General features: G+C 47.2%; 1 protein-coding gene across 1 annotated transcript in view; it reads left to right on the top strand.

Moving 5' to 3' along the window:
- Jcad (junctional cadherin 5 associated) overlaps window positions 1–14591 on the top strand; it is a 42439-nt gene that overhangs the window by 21791 nt on the left and 6057 nt on the right. Inside the window, exon 3 of the mRNA XM_021150751.2 lies at window positions 10259–13923. Coding sequence (XP_021006410.1) covers window positions 10259–13923 — 3665 coding nt within the window. The remainder of the gene's footprint in view (window positions 1–10258; window positions 13924–14591) is intronic.

Here is a 14591-nt window from a genome sequence, read left to right on the forward strand (position 1 = left end):
GTGAGGGAGTGGGCAGCTAAGCAAGAGGATCACTATTTTGCCCTCAGGAGGACTGTACTAAATTCTTGAGGAGAACAAAGAAAACCCAGGTGGCATGCAGCTCAGCAATGGCTGTAGGTGGCCTCTGGGGTACCCTAGAGACCTTATAGCCCTAAGGTCTCTATGTGATCCTGTCTTGCACTTCTTCTGTACTCTGCCTGCTGTGAGCTCAGCTGCTAAAGAACTGGGTTGGAAAGAGGGAAGACCCATACACCCACTCAGCAGCTGAGTGAGTGAGGATGAGGACCTGGAGGCAGGGAGGCTAGTTGAAATGGGTAGAAGTGAGAAGCTAGAGTGTTCTTTCATGTCTTCAGTGGCACTGAATAGACTATACTTACTGCTCAAGAAAGTCTGACTTGGTAAAAAAAAGTATTAATTCCGATTTGAGGAAGTAGGTACTCTGAAATAGTCTGCCTTACCTACTGCATTTACCTGAGAGCAGATGGGTGGACAGTTGCCCTTCCTGTTTTGTTTTAATAAACCAAACACTGGTTTGCTCTGCATTGTCCTGTGGAAAATGGTTGTAGCTTCTTCCTTAGCGACCAGTTGTGCTGGGCAGGGCAGCATCTTGCTATACACTCAGCCGGATCATTGGTTCCTGCTATTGTCAAGGCCTAAGGATGATTACAACGGAGAAAAAAGAAAACATGTACTAAAATAGCCATCACCTCCTGATGGCACTCCGACTTCCTCCTTCCCCCTGTGCTTGCTTGTGCGTCTTTCCCCTAGGATAGAAGAAAGAATGTTGATGTTACCTGTCCACCAAGAATTTATCACAACTAGGTTAGTAATAGTAATAAACGATATTCTCTGTTAGGTACTATGTGGAACATTTTGCATTCCACCTGATCTCCCCTTGGAGCTCCCAGAGACAGAATTGTTACTGTCTCTGCATAGAGGGAGGCATCAGAGGTCTGGAGGTTAAGGATTTAGCAGCTGTGCACATTTGGAAAGTTGTGATTCTGACACTTAAAACCCATGCCATCCTTTGTAAGCCAGGGCAGAAAGCTCACACTCCTGGCACCTGGTCACCTTCCTTACCAGCACCAGATGTGAAAGGCTCCAAAGGGGGAGCAGAATCAGCCATGAGTCCCTGCTGATGTGGCCAGGGAGCCAATGCTCAGGTGCTAGAGGTATCTGCGATTGCCCTGCTAGGGTGTGTCTAGAAGAAGTGCTGTGCCATTGGCATTCCTGTGGGCATAGAAGCCCCGGCACATTCCTCATGGGATGACTGCTTCTGCAATAAGGAAGTCCATAAAGCAGCTCCTTCCCTTCCACTGCGCCGTAACCAAAATACCCCTGCCATACAATCCCTAAGATGAAGGGACACCCTTAAATATCTAACATGACTCAGAGGTGGGGCAGACTCTCTTCTCTTAGGAACACTCTCAGAAAGTGTTTATGCAAGATGACAGACTTGATGCACACACACTGAGCCCACTCTGTGTGTCAGCCGCCAGCCTAGTGCTCTGCAAGCTGTTTTTCTTTTACTACCTCTCAGGCCTGTATTGCTACCCTCTCTACTGATTCTCGTTTTTACATTTTTAAAAAGCCCACTTATTTATTTTGTGGTATTGGGGTGTGTCCCAGCATGTGAGTGAAGTCAGAGACCTGCTGCCAGCTCTGTCCCTCCATCATGTGGGTCCCTGGAACTAACTCAGGCGGCCAGGCTCGGTGGGGTCTATACCTGTTTAGCCATCTCACTTGCTCAGGATTGTTATCCTGATACTGCTCTACCAGGCAAGGAGGTGGTTCAGAAAAGGCTTGGCACGCAAATGAGAGCAGCTGAAGTCCAGTGCTAGCTCAGTGTGGAAGAGACACTGTGGCCCTTAACACTATGGCAGGGATGGATTCCAAGCGCCTGTACTGTTCCTCTTCTGAGCTACTTTGATGGAGCCCAGGTGCCTGCACAGGATGATACAGCCTGTGGTGTTACTAACTGGCTTCCACGGCCTTTATGCAGGTATTAGCAACAGGCACTCCCCAAAACTGCCATCAAGAACTACTAAATCGACTATCTGAGACCATTGAATAGATCTCCCTCACTCCTCATTGAGATGTCTACAATTAGCATCCTTTGAAAGTCCAAACATATACAACTAAAAAGCAAGCAAACAAAGATATTTCAAATGTCTTTAGGCACATTGGGCACTCTGTGATAGCAGCCATTGCTGACATTGTGAAAACCAGGCCTAGCAGTATGGAGCCATTGGTAGCTTTTCTCCTTAGAACAGTGCCCACACAGCTTTCCAGGTACACTAGCTGGACAGTGGGATAGTCTGTTAGCTTATGCAGCAGCCTTATCTTGTTTATCCAACTAATTTTTGTGTGTGTTTGTTTGTTTCAAGACAGGGTTTCTCTGTGTAGCCCTGGCTGTCCTGAAACTCACTCTATAGATCAAGCTGGCCTTTAACTCAGAGAGCTGCCTGCCTCTCCCTCCTATGTGCTGAGATTAAGTGCATGAGCCACCACCACCAGACCATCTGACTGATTTTTAATCCATGCTAGCCTCTACACTTCCTTCAGTCTTTGTGTTCTCCCCACATTTGCTCTTATGTGTTGGAGGGCCACTTGCTGTGTGAATGTCTACAACATGCTGAAAATGAAATCATAAGCTTCCAGGCCTGTATCAAATTCTACAGGGGTAGATGGTGGACCCCATCACAAAAGTTTGCTGTGCACCTAATGCTGGGGCTGGTAAATGTGAGCAGACTGTGAAGCGATACCTACCCTCTGCCACTCTAGGAGGAGCAGGCATGGGTGCTTATGATCTTTATGCTTAGCTTATCCATCTAGCTGCAAACCACTGACCTCTTAGGAAGGAGGAAGATCACTTGAAGGAAGAGGCTGTGGCTGCAGCTATTCTGGTCCAGAACATGCAGGTGATCTTTAACAGTAGATTGCAGTACTACCAGGTGACACTTGTGGAAACCAAGAAGCCACCACTGGACCAGGAGATGTATGTATGACTATGGGAACTCCCATCCTGTCTTAGTTAAGGTTTTACTACTTTGAACAGACACCATGACCAAGGCAACTCTTATAAGGATGACATTTAATTGGGGCTGGCTTACAGGTTCACAGTTTCAGTCCATTATCATCAAGGCAGGAACATGGCAGCATCCAGGCAGGCATGGTACAGGCAGAGCTGAGAGTTCTACATCTTCATCTGAAGGCTGCTAACAGAATACTGACTTCCAAGCAACTAGGACTAGGGTATTAAAGCCCACTCCCACAGTAATACACCTTCTCCAACAAGGCCACACCCTGAAATATTGTGCCACTCCCTGGCCAAACACATACAAATCATCACACATCCCCACCCTGATCTCTACATGGAAGGACAACTGACTGGACCTGGGGTCACCCAATGGTCAGGTTCAGGATGCTGTTCATGGAACAAGGAGAGGGGACTGGAGTGCTCATGTTTCCCTTTGCACAGAGCACTCCAGGTCATCTACAAGCAGCACTCCTCAGCTAAACTCACCTAACATCCTGTGCCCAGATGGTCACAAGTCAGTCATAATGGCCGTGGAATGCACTGAGCCGATAATCCTATTAGAGCATGTGACAGCCATTAAAATCACTGCTTCCATTCTAAGTGACTCATCTTTTGTTATTAGATTGTATGTGTGGTATGTGTGCATGCATGTCTATATGTGTGCATATATGTGTGTGTCCATGTATGTATATATATATATATGTATGTATATATATATATGTATGTAAGTGTACATATATGTGTGTGCATAGCTACATATGTGCATCATACCTGTATGTGTGCACGTATATATGTGCATGTATGTATGTATGTATGTTGGGGGCATTGTGTGAGGGTACATATGTATGTATATACAGAAGCTAAGGGTTGGCATCATGTGTCACCCTTGATCGGTTTCCACCTTATATATTGAGGCAGGTCTCTCATGTGAACACAGATTCTCTAGTCTAGATAACCAGCTTGCCCTGTGGATCCCTTGCTCTGCCCCCTACCAGTGGGATTACAGGCAGGCTGCCACCTCTACCCTGCATTTATGTGTGTAACCCTGGTCTCCATGCTTACTCAGCAAGTACTTTAACCGAGATGCTGAATCCTTTTCCTAGCTTTAGACTTACTTTTTAAAAAAAAGATAGGGTGCCGCAGCAAGGTGACACAGTGGATAAAGGGTAAAGGCACCTGCCACCAAGCCTGCTGACCTGGGTTTAATCCCAGGAACACACATGGGAGAGGGAAAAACTGACTCCCACAGTTGTCCTTTGATGTCCACACATATATAGTGGCATGTACATATCCACATACATACACAGTCGCACAGAATAAAGTGAGACATTCTAAACGACTGGCTGGGGCTATGCTCAGTACTATTGTGCATAAAACCATACGTTTGGTCCTACATGTCGTAGAACACAGTGGAGTTGAGTCTTTTCTCTGGTGAAAAGGAGTCATGTGAGGAACACAGACTCCTCCTAACTTTCCTCTTAATTGCCTTGTAGAACCTGGGAGTAGGCCTGCCAATTTCCTTTAGATATGTTGTTTTTCAAATGTTTGTATTTCAAATATTTTCCAGGCAGTTTATCAGTGATGCTATTGGCTTCCTGACTCTGACCCATGATAAAGTGAGACTGTTACAGAGGCTCACTCTGCCTCCTCATGCCCCATCCTCTGGGACCTTGGCATAGTCCTGCGTGACTTTTCACCCGGGGTGAAAGTTTTCAGTGTTTGTGCATGGAGGGTATCATCTGCTCACACTGACCATCAGTGTGCCCTGCAGGTTTATACGGAATCCATTGTAAACATTTCTGTGTTGAACCTTTAGTTTCTTATTTTTTAAAGAAAAATTTGATCTCAGCTTTTTTTTTTTCAAAAGCATTAGTGAACATCCTTGTAGCTTTGAAGCCATTTGAGGCAGCACTTGATTTATGTAGTACAGAGTAGTTCTCTCAAAGCTTGTAGAGAAGATGCAATTGGTGATTTGTCTGAAGGGGGTGCTACAGAACAACCCCTGGCTGGGTTCTCCTGATGCCTGGCCTGGCCTGGCTAAGGCTAAGTTCAAAGTAGACAGTTGCTAAATAATTGATAGTTATTGGGGTGGGCATGTGCGCACTTCCATGCATACTTGTGTGTGTGTGTGTGTGTGTGTGTGTGTGTGTGTGTGTGTGTAGTGGAGGACAGCTTTCAGGAGTTGAATCTCTGTTTCCACTGTGTGGTTTCTAACAATCAAACTTAGGTCATCAGGCTTGGCAGCAAGCATCGTGACTTACTGAGTCCTACCCTGCTCCTTGGTTTGGTGTTTTGAGACAGAGTCTCACTGTGTAGTCATGTCTTACCTAGAATTCTAAATCCTTCTGCTTCAGACTTCTAAGTACTGGGCTTTTAGGTGTGCACTGCTGTGTCCAGGAATGCTTCACTGTTGTCTGTGCCAAGTGGACTGATATTTAAAATGGATTATTTGTAAGGCTGGGGGCTGGCCACACAGTTAGAGCACCTGTGACCTGAGTCTGTTCCTAGCAGCCACTTTTTGCTGCCCACAATGGCCTAACTAAAGGGGGTACAACACCATCTTCTGTCCTGTGAACACCTGTACCCATGTAGCATGTACACATACAAACATAATTAAAATTACAAAAAGAAAATAGATTGTTTAAAATCTCCCAGATGGACCTGCATTTTCTGTAACTTGGGATTTGGGTGTACTGTGCAAATAAATTTAACCCAGAATGCTTAGTGATTTTGATTAGTTTTGACAAAATGAGAATGATAGCATTTTTTTTACATAAGTTGGAAACTGACCACATCACATCACTAGGAAGTCACAGTCTGTATTCTTGCCCAGTTTATGTCGTGTTTATCTGTCGTTTGGTCATGGCCATAGCACGGGCATGCACAGTAGTGCCTTGAGGTCTCAGCCTCTTCCTAAGCACAAGGCATGCTCACCACAAAGCCACACTGTGGCTTCCTATACAAAGTCAGGCACCATAGAACATGGTGAGACCACTGAGGAGTAAGAATGATAGGAGATGAAGACCCTCCCTGTCAGGAACCTCAGAGGGCAGAAGGCTGTGCCTGCTGCTTATAGTCACTCATGTCCTTGTTCCATTCCATCCCAGCTCAGTCTGACTGTTGTAAGAAGTGTCATACTGCACTGCGGAGGGTATTTTACAACAGTCTGCCGCCCTCCAGCCAGTATCACTGACGGACACTTAGGTTGATGTGTCTTGCAGGTTCCTCAGGGTAGGACTGTAGCTCCTAGAACTACCCAACTGGCTCACCAGCATGGGTAGGGGGCATTCAAGGAGACCACTAGCAGTGGGTTTCAAAGAGATGAGTCCTTGTAGAACCCAAGCCAACCTAGTGTGAAGAAAACGATTTAGAAAGCAGCTAAAAGATTGGCAGCCTACACTAAGCAGCAAAGGCAGAAGCATGTAGGCCTCACAGTGAGACACCCTTGACCTCCAAAAATGGCTAAGCCATGCAGATAGTAGCTGCTTTGTCAGTTATTTGGACACTGACTTTGCTCTTTGAGGCAGAGAAGTTACTCCCAAGAAAGACTAGTAACATACAGCTTTACCAAGACTCCTTGCATAACAACTGTGTTCTCAATCCATTCCTAGACCTTCATGTGTTCATATGCAGTAGTCAGCAGGACTGTGGCTTTTGAGTCCTTCCCAGGCCCCATGGTCTTCACTCTGCTGTACCTCCAAGACTGATGTTGGGAGAACACGTGACTGCGGCAGGGGCAGGGCATTAATCAGAACAATGCAAACTAAAATAATGAGAAATTGATTTCACTTATCTCACGAGGAAAAAATAATTATAAGTAGAGCCGAAAGAAACAGTTGTGCAAGCCCATCTGTGTGCCACATACCTGGTGGAACTGTACATTGGTGTGGCTTATCTAGGGTTGATTTGACAGCATCGTCCAGCATCTACTCATTCCTCTTGTAAGAATTTATTCTCAATGAGCTGAGGCTTACTTACATCAAGGGTTAGTGGATAAAGTGTTCCTCAAAATATGTTAGAACAGAATCCACATGAACAGTTGATACTGGTCAAATCATGTGTCTATTACTGGCTTACCATATATCCATCACAATTGAATTCTGAATGGAATTTATCTTTAAATGGAGGAAATAAAATGCAGTCGTCACAGATTTGTTGGTCTGTGCCTATAGTCCCAGCTCTTGGGAGGAAGACACACAAAGATCAGGAATTCAAGACTAGACTATACTGCCTGAGACCTTGTATCAACAAAATTAATAATCAAAACAAAATATAGCAAAAACTCTAATAATGACTAAAAGTAGAGTACAGTGGTGAGTTGATTGGGTTTTCAGCTTTCCTTTTTTCTGGTGAATTTCTTCCCCAGATTTTTACAAATGTTATAATTTGGGAAAGTTGATTAATCTTTCTGTATCCTGGTTTTCTTGCCATCCAAAGAAGAAGATAGTGGTGTGGGTAAAGTACAAGTGAAGTAACTTATTTGGCACACTTATCCCTATGCACTGCACAGCACAAATGTCAGATAATGTTACTGTTCAGTTACTCCTGTGCCTCAGACTCCTCCTAGGAGAGAGGAATGATGGCCATTGCTCCCGAAGCTTAGGTGGGTGTGTGGGAACACGCGGTGAACATGGCAGACAGCCACCAAAGAACCAGTGCCACCCCTGCTTGACCCCCCACCCCGTGCTCTAGGAAGGTGCACAGGATGAGAGGCCTGCACAACCCCAGGCCCTCACACAGCCTCTGGGATGATGGCTCGTGGTGTCTAGGTTTGGTCCTTGTGCATGTTCTTCCAATTAATTTCAACAAGGAATATATTTTATTTTTTTATTTATGTTGTTGAAACAATGACATTAGAGTGTGAACATTCTTCCGTTTGGCTGATCAGAACAGCTGACTTTCCTGAGCACCTTGCAGGGAGCAGCTTTTCTGTGCTGTGTCCAGCCCTGGTCTTTTGTGGGGAGTATCTGCAACCTGTGCTCAGCAAGCAGCGCTGCTCGGTGCTATCTTCAGTTGCTTTAAAACTGTAATCTAATCCCCTGGGGGCAGACTGGAGTCATTTGGGAAGATTTGAAATATAATGATTTTGGACTCCTCCATAGACCAATCAAATCCACATATCTGGAAGTGGGCTCTAGGCATTGGTAATTTTTGATTTGGGGGTGTTTGTTTGCTTCTGTGTGTGTGTTGGGGCGGGGGGGGGGGGCTTGAGTGTATGTATGTGCACCTAGAAAGGTGCTTAGAAAGGCCAGAAAAGGGCATCAAATCCTCTGGACCTGGAGTTGCAGCCAGCTGTAAGCTACCACATGGATGCTGGGACCCTCTCCAAGAGCAGCAAGTGCTCTTGACCACAACCACAGACACATCTCTCTAGCCCCCACTGGGAGGTTTGGTTTTTTAAAGACTTCAAAAGAAACTAACATGCAGTGAAAAGTCCTCACTTCTCCACTTAGAAGTTTTACCTGAGAGTAAGAATCTCCTGGGAAGGGGAGGAGGTGGCTCAGCAGTTAAAGCATTTGCCCTGTAGGCTTTAGAAACAAGAGTTCAGATCCCTAGCACAAGGAAATGCCATGTGGCTGTGGTAGCTGCTCATAACTCAGCCTTCAAAGGCTGAGAGTGGGGATACCTGGACCTAACTGACTAGCAAGACAAGCCATGCCTGCAAGTTTGGGGGATCGAGGGGGAGAGCAATGAGGAGAATTCCCTACATCAACCTTAACCCCATATACATGCATATACACATGTTCCTGTGCTCGAGTGCATGCATATACACGCACACGAGTTCACACACCCACATGAGTTCACATATGCACACACATACACACAGAGTTCATACATGCACACATGTACACATGCACACACACACACACACAAGAGTTCACAAACCCACACAAATTCTCACACACAGACACACTATCTCTCACACACTGCACATGCATGCATACACACAGGAGTTCACATACCCATATGAGTTCACACATACACACATGCACGCATGATGTGTGATGATTCTCATTTGCAGAGAAAACCGAAAGGTTCTGGTACCAGGTTATCCCAAGGTCCCATATTCTGAAGATACTCCTGGGCATTAGGACTTTAAAATTCCCTAGATTCAGATGTGCATTCCCCAGCAATTTAAGTTCCCAAGACTTGGAGTAGCATCACCCTATGGGAATGTAACCCATGTATAATATGGTACCCTATCCAGTTACACTGAGCATGACTGGGAATGGGGACCCTGCGACCCGGAAGTATGCCCTCTCTCCCCAACACCAGTGATCTGACCTGTGCTGTAATGCAGTGCTTTGAAGATGAGACTCTCTGAGATTGCTCAGTCAGTCTGGGCCGTTCCTGGCCTGTGGTCTAGGACTGCAGGGAGAATATTCCTCCTCCAGGTGCTCCCTAACTTCAGGTGTTTTAAAGCTCTGAGGTTTGTGTCCTCTCTGGTACAGCCAGCATCCTGGTGTTCTGTGTGGTGTTCTTGGCTCTTGTCTCCCAACCATGACTGGTAGGATGTGGTTTCTTTCTAGCTGGCAAAGTCCTGCAGTTGGAGACTGTCTTAGTCGCCGTTTTATTGCTGTGAAGAAACACCATGACTAACGGAAGAAAGTATTCAATTGGGGGCTGACTTATAGTTTTAAAGGTTTAGTCCATTATCATTATGGTAGGGAGCATTCCTTCAGGCTGGCATTGGAGCAGTAGCTGAAAACTACATCCTGATCCTTAGGTGGAGAGACAGAGACAGACAAACAGCTTCTGGCCTAGTCATAGGCTTTTGAAACCCCAAAGGCCACCTAGTGGTGCACTCCCTCCCAGGCTGCAGCCCCTAATCCTTTTTTTTTTTTTTTTTTTTTTTTTTTGGTTTTTCGAGACAGGGTTTCTCTGTGTAGCCTTGGCTGTCCTGGCACTCACCTTGTAGACCAGGCTGGCCTCGAACTCAGAAATCCGCCTGCCTCTGCCTCCCAAGTGCTGGGATTAAAGGCGTGCGCCACCACGCCCGGCTTGCCCCTAATCCTTTTAATCCTTTCAAATAATGCCACTCCCTGGTGCTAAGCATTCAATTATATGAGCCTATGGGGGTGGGGGACTGTTCTTATTCAAACCACCATAGGGACCAATGTTTCAAAGGTGGTAACCCAAGTTTGACCTTGAGCACTGATCACTGAAGCAGATGAGGGTGCATTTGTCTTACATAACATCTGCCCCTCTGTTTTGCAGGTTTTTAAATCAATCCTCCTTAGCATGGGCCTCTCAGCCCCAAAGTGGTAGAGAAGACATCTACTGGAGCAGAGGAAGACAGGAGGGCAGTGGCTCCCTGTGTCCCAGGGACTGGAAAGAACTGGAAGGCAGAGGAATGGCTCAGGCTCACAGTCTGCCCATCCATGTGAGAGAGAATCTGTGGGAAGTTGCAGGAAGGACAGAGCATGTGATGAAGAATGCCATCTGGGAAGAAGAGCTGAGAATGCAGGACATGAGCTTGGAAAGCTGGAAGAAGCCAAGGGAGTTAGGGAGGCAGGCATCCGATGGGGATGGACGGAAAAGGCCCCAGGAAAAGTTCGAGGGTCTGTACCCATTTGTTCATGGGGAGCACATGCTGACATCTCAGAACAGAAAAAAATCCCAGTCATTGCCTCGAGCTCTTTCTCCTAAGAGCCTAAATTTCACAGAAATTCCGGTTCCACTACATGATGGTCACATAACAGCTGTCCCAAAAGTGCCACCATATCCTCCCAGCTTCCCATCCCCTTCGGAACCCATGAGGAACCTTGAGAAGGCTAGCTCCTCGGGTCCTTTTCCCAGGCCTAAGTTTGGGAAACCCCTTAAGACTCCGTGTTATAGCTCTCACTCACAGCCCAGGGGAGAAGGTGGATTTCAGGACCACCAGCACAGGGACCCACGTGGCTCCTACCCAACAAGAAGTAAGGATCCCAGCCATGAGTTGGGTATGCTGGATACTGGCTTGGAGCCCCCAGTGTATGTGCCTCCACCTTCATATAGGTCACCCCCTCAGCACATTCCAAACCCATACCTTGAAGATCCTGTGCCCAGGCATGTGAGCAGCAGCCAGAGTCAGCAGCAAGTACCTGAGAAACCTGAGACCAGCTGTCCACTTCCTTCTGGCTCTCTTGAAGCTAGGGATCTCTATGATGCAATGCCTGGCTCTCCTCCGCAAGGCCTTCCTCCACAACCCTATCCTATTGCCACCCATGGGGGTTCAATTCAGTACATTCCATTTGATGATCCACGGATCCGACATATCAAACTAGCTCAGCCCCCAGAATTCTATGAAGAGGCAAAGCCTGATGGCACATCCTATAACCCTGGATTAATCACTACCCAAGAGCCAGCCATTGGGAAAAGACAGTACGATGATGCCCCTTCGGTACCACGGGGCCCAACGCCTTCACCAGTCAATGAGCGGAACTCCGCCTTTCTCCATTCTAGTCCCCGGTGGCTGCAGGGCCAGCTCCCCGTGGGCATTGAACCTGGAGGCTTCCATGGCCAAACAGAGCATCATGTCATGAGAGGACTAACAACTAATGTGACAGACATCAAGGCAGAAAGTCATGCCTCTTCACCACAGCCACAGAGTGAGGGTACCTGCAAAACCTACACTAAGCTCAGAAAGTTTGAAACTGGAGTTCAGAGCAAGAAAAGTTCAAAGAAGAAAAGCAACGCAACTATATTTTGTTTGGTCTCCATCCCAGTTAAATCTGAGTCACTTGTGCTAGATACGGATACAAACAACAGTGACTTTAAGCTGGTTGCTGATAAGACCCATGGGCTGCGTCAGGGCTCAGCCCTGGAGGAGCAGAGTCTTCTGAGTATGTCTTCCACTGACCTGGAGCTGCAAGCCCTCATGGGAAGCATGGCTTGCAGAAGAACATCCCCAAGGCAAGGTCTGAGGGAGTCAGAAGATGGCCACATTGATGACCCCAGAATCCTCCATCCCAGAGAACTCAAACCCAGAGAACTTCAGGCTTCCAGCTCATGGCCAGGACACCAATACAGAGATCAACAGACCCAAACCAGTTTTCACGAAGACTCCAAAAGCTCACAGCTCCTCCCTGCCACAAAGCCAGGAGAGGCCAGCAATGTAGCTCTGACCCCAACATGCCCAGATACCACTGCCTCCGAAGTACACCTACATACAGCCTTAGCATTCAGTGATCAAAATCAGAAGCCCAGTGTACCTCACCTCCAAGGACAAATGTCCCTTAGCCCATCTCGAAACAGTGCTTTCTCAAGGACTTCCTCAGCCATAAACCAGGCATCTATGTCCAAAGAGACTTCTGAGCAGCTCCCTGGTGCCAACCCTGTTCCCACACCAGATGTGGTGAAGGGGGAGTCCACAACAGGCCAGTGCAACAGCACACGACTCTTTGGTCAGTTTCTCTTGAAACCAGTCAGCCGGCGGCCCTGGGACTTGATAAGTCAGTTAGAAAGTTTTAACAAGGAGCTTCAGGAAGAGGAAGAAAGCCATGGTGGTAGTGGTAGTGAGGACAGTGAGGCAGAACAGCCAGAGGACTGTGTAGATTCCAGAACCAAGTCTTGGGCTCTCCAGGAAACTAGAACAGAACAGCAGCCTGCAGGGCTGGCACTGGAGAATGTAGCTTCCCCAGATAGAAGACTTAATGAGTCACAGAACTGGAATGAAGAACCAAAGCCTGGCCACTCATGTGTCCATCCACAGTCCCTGGGCCCATCACAGGAGGAAGGCAGCAGAGGTGTTCCGGTCCAATGGGCAGATGGAAGCCTGACTGTAGAGCAGAAAAGCCAGGAGGATTTGAATGGGATGTGTGAGCGAGACTTTAGCCCAAGGCCTGTGAGCAGGATTGCACCCATTGACACAAAAGCAGCCCCTTTATACTGTATGTCAGAACCAAGAGGAAGTCAAGAACTCACCAAAGTCAGTGATGCTTTAGGGTCTGTGCAGCTGGACAGAGAGACTCCCACACAGGTGGATAATGGCGGGGACACAGAGGTCCTACCCTGTGTCCTTCTGCCACTTGCTGACAAATATCGAGGCCACTCAACACCAGACTTTCGGTCTTTAGAGCTCACACTGGGACAAGAACAGAATGCCTATAAATTAGAGTGTCTGGGTTTAGAGAACACCGTGGAAGTCCTTCCAAGTGAGTCTCTGCAGGAAAGGGCAGAGAGGATCCTGGGCATCGAGGTGGCCGTGGAGGCCCTTCTGCCAAGTGCCAGGAGAACAGAACAAAGCCAGCTTCCTGAGCCTGATGCAAGTGCCTGCAACCCAAGTTCATCCAGAGAGGACTCATCACCCAGGTTGGCACTACCAGTGGGGCCCACAGTGGCCACTGATGCCTTCTATGGCAGGAGGAAGTGTGGCTGGACTGAGAGTCCTCTTTTCGTAGGAGAAAGGGCCCCCCAGGCTTCTGTATGCTCAGATGTGGATGGCTTCCCTACAAGTCAGGCCACCAGTCCTGAGCCTGGGAAAAAGGATGAGGAGGGGAAACCACCCTTCAAGTCCACTCTGTTCCATTTCATGGAAAAGTCCACAAATGTGGTGGGTCCTGAAAAGAGGCTCAGAAACCCTTCCAAAGTGATCGAGAACTTACAAGAAAAACTTGTATCACCCCCAAAAAGGGCAGACTCCGTTCACTTGATAAGAATGAGGGAGGTCAACTCCTTGTCTCAGATGAGGTGTCTGAGCTCCAAGAGTGCTGACTCTGTGGAGGAGCCTGCCCCCTTAAAGGTCATCAAAAGTTCAGCCTGGCTTTCAGAAGGCCTTACTTCCCTGAGTGGTAAAGACCAAGCCTGGCAAGCAGGGCACCTGCCCTCTGTCTCTCAAAATGAAAACGGACACCCTGAAGTGCCAAGGGACAAGATGTCAGACCAAGACGTGTGGTGTGCAGGTAAGGGGTTGGGCTGGAGGGCAGGTGTTTGGCATTAGTTTGGATGGAGTTGTGTGATTATTAGAAGCATGGGTATCCTCACCTCAACGCTGGCAATAAAAAAGTTTCGTAGAATGATTCTTCATGCAGGCCTGGTGGCACACACTTGCCATCTTTGTATTTAGGAGTCTGACACAGGAAGAACTTGAAGGCCAGTCAGGGCGACATAGCAAGATGTCATCAATTAAAAATTTAAAAGAGTGTGTAGCAAGGCTTCCAGCAGGTCAAGGCATTTGCTGTGCAAGTTTGGTGACTGAGCCCCATCTCTGAGATCTGGGTAAAGGTCATAGGAGAGAATCTGGTCTACAGAGTTGTGGATCTTCACACAGGCACAAGAATAATGAATACTTTTTAAAATGAACTCATTTTCAAAAAATTACCCAGCTTTCTCAATTAAGAGTCAAGATCTTATCATGTATTTTAAATGACTGTGTCATTCGAATTGGCAAGGAAAGCAGCTATATAGAATTATCCTTATAAACATCTCAGACCTCTGCATGTGCTGCACATACATTTCTAAGCTTGTTCTCTTCCAAAATAATAGACAGCCATCCAAATGACCCTGATGGTCCTTTCCTTCCCTTCCCTTCCCTTCCCTTCCCTTCCCTTCCCTTCCCTTCCCTTCCCTT

Source organism: Mus caroli, chromosome 18 (assembly GCF_900094665.2).
Source record: "Mus caroli chromosome 18, CAROLI_EIJ_v1.1, whole genome shotgun sequence".
NCBI lineage: Eukaryota > Metazoa > Chordata > Mammalia > Rodentia > Muridae > Mus > Mus caroli.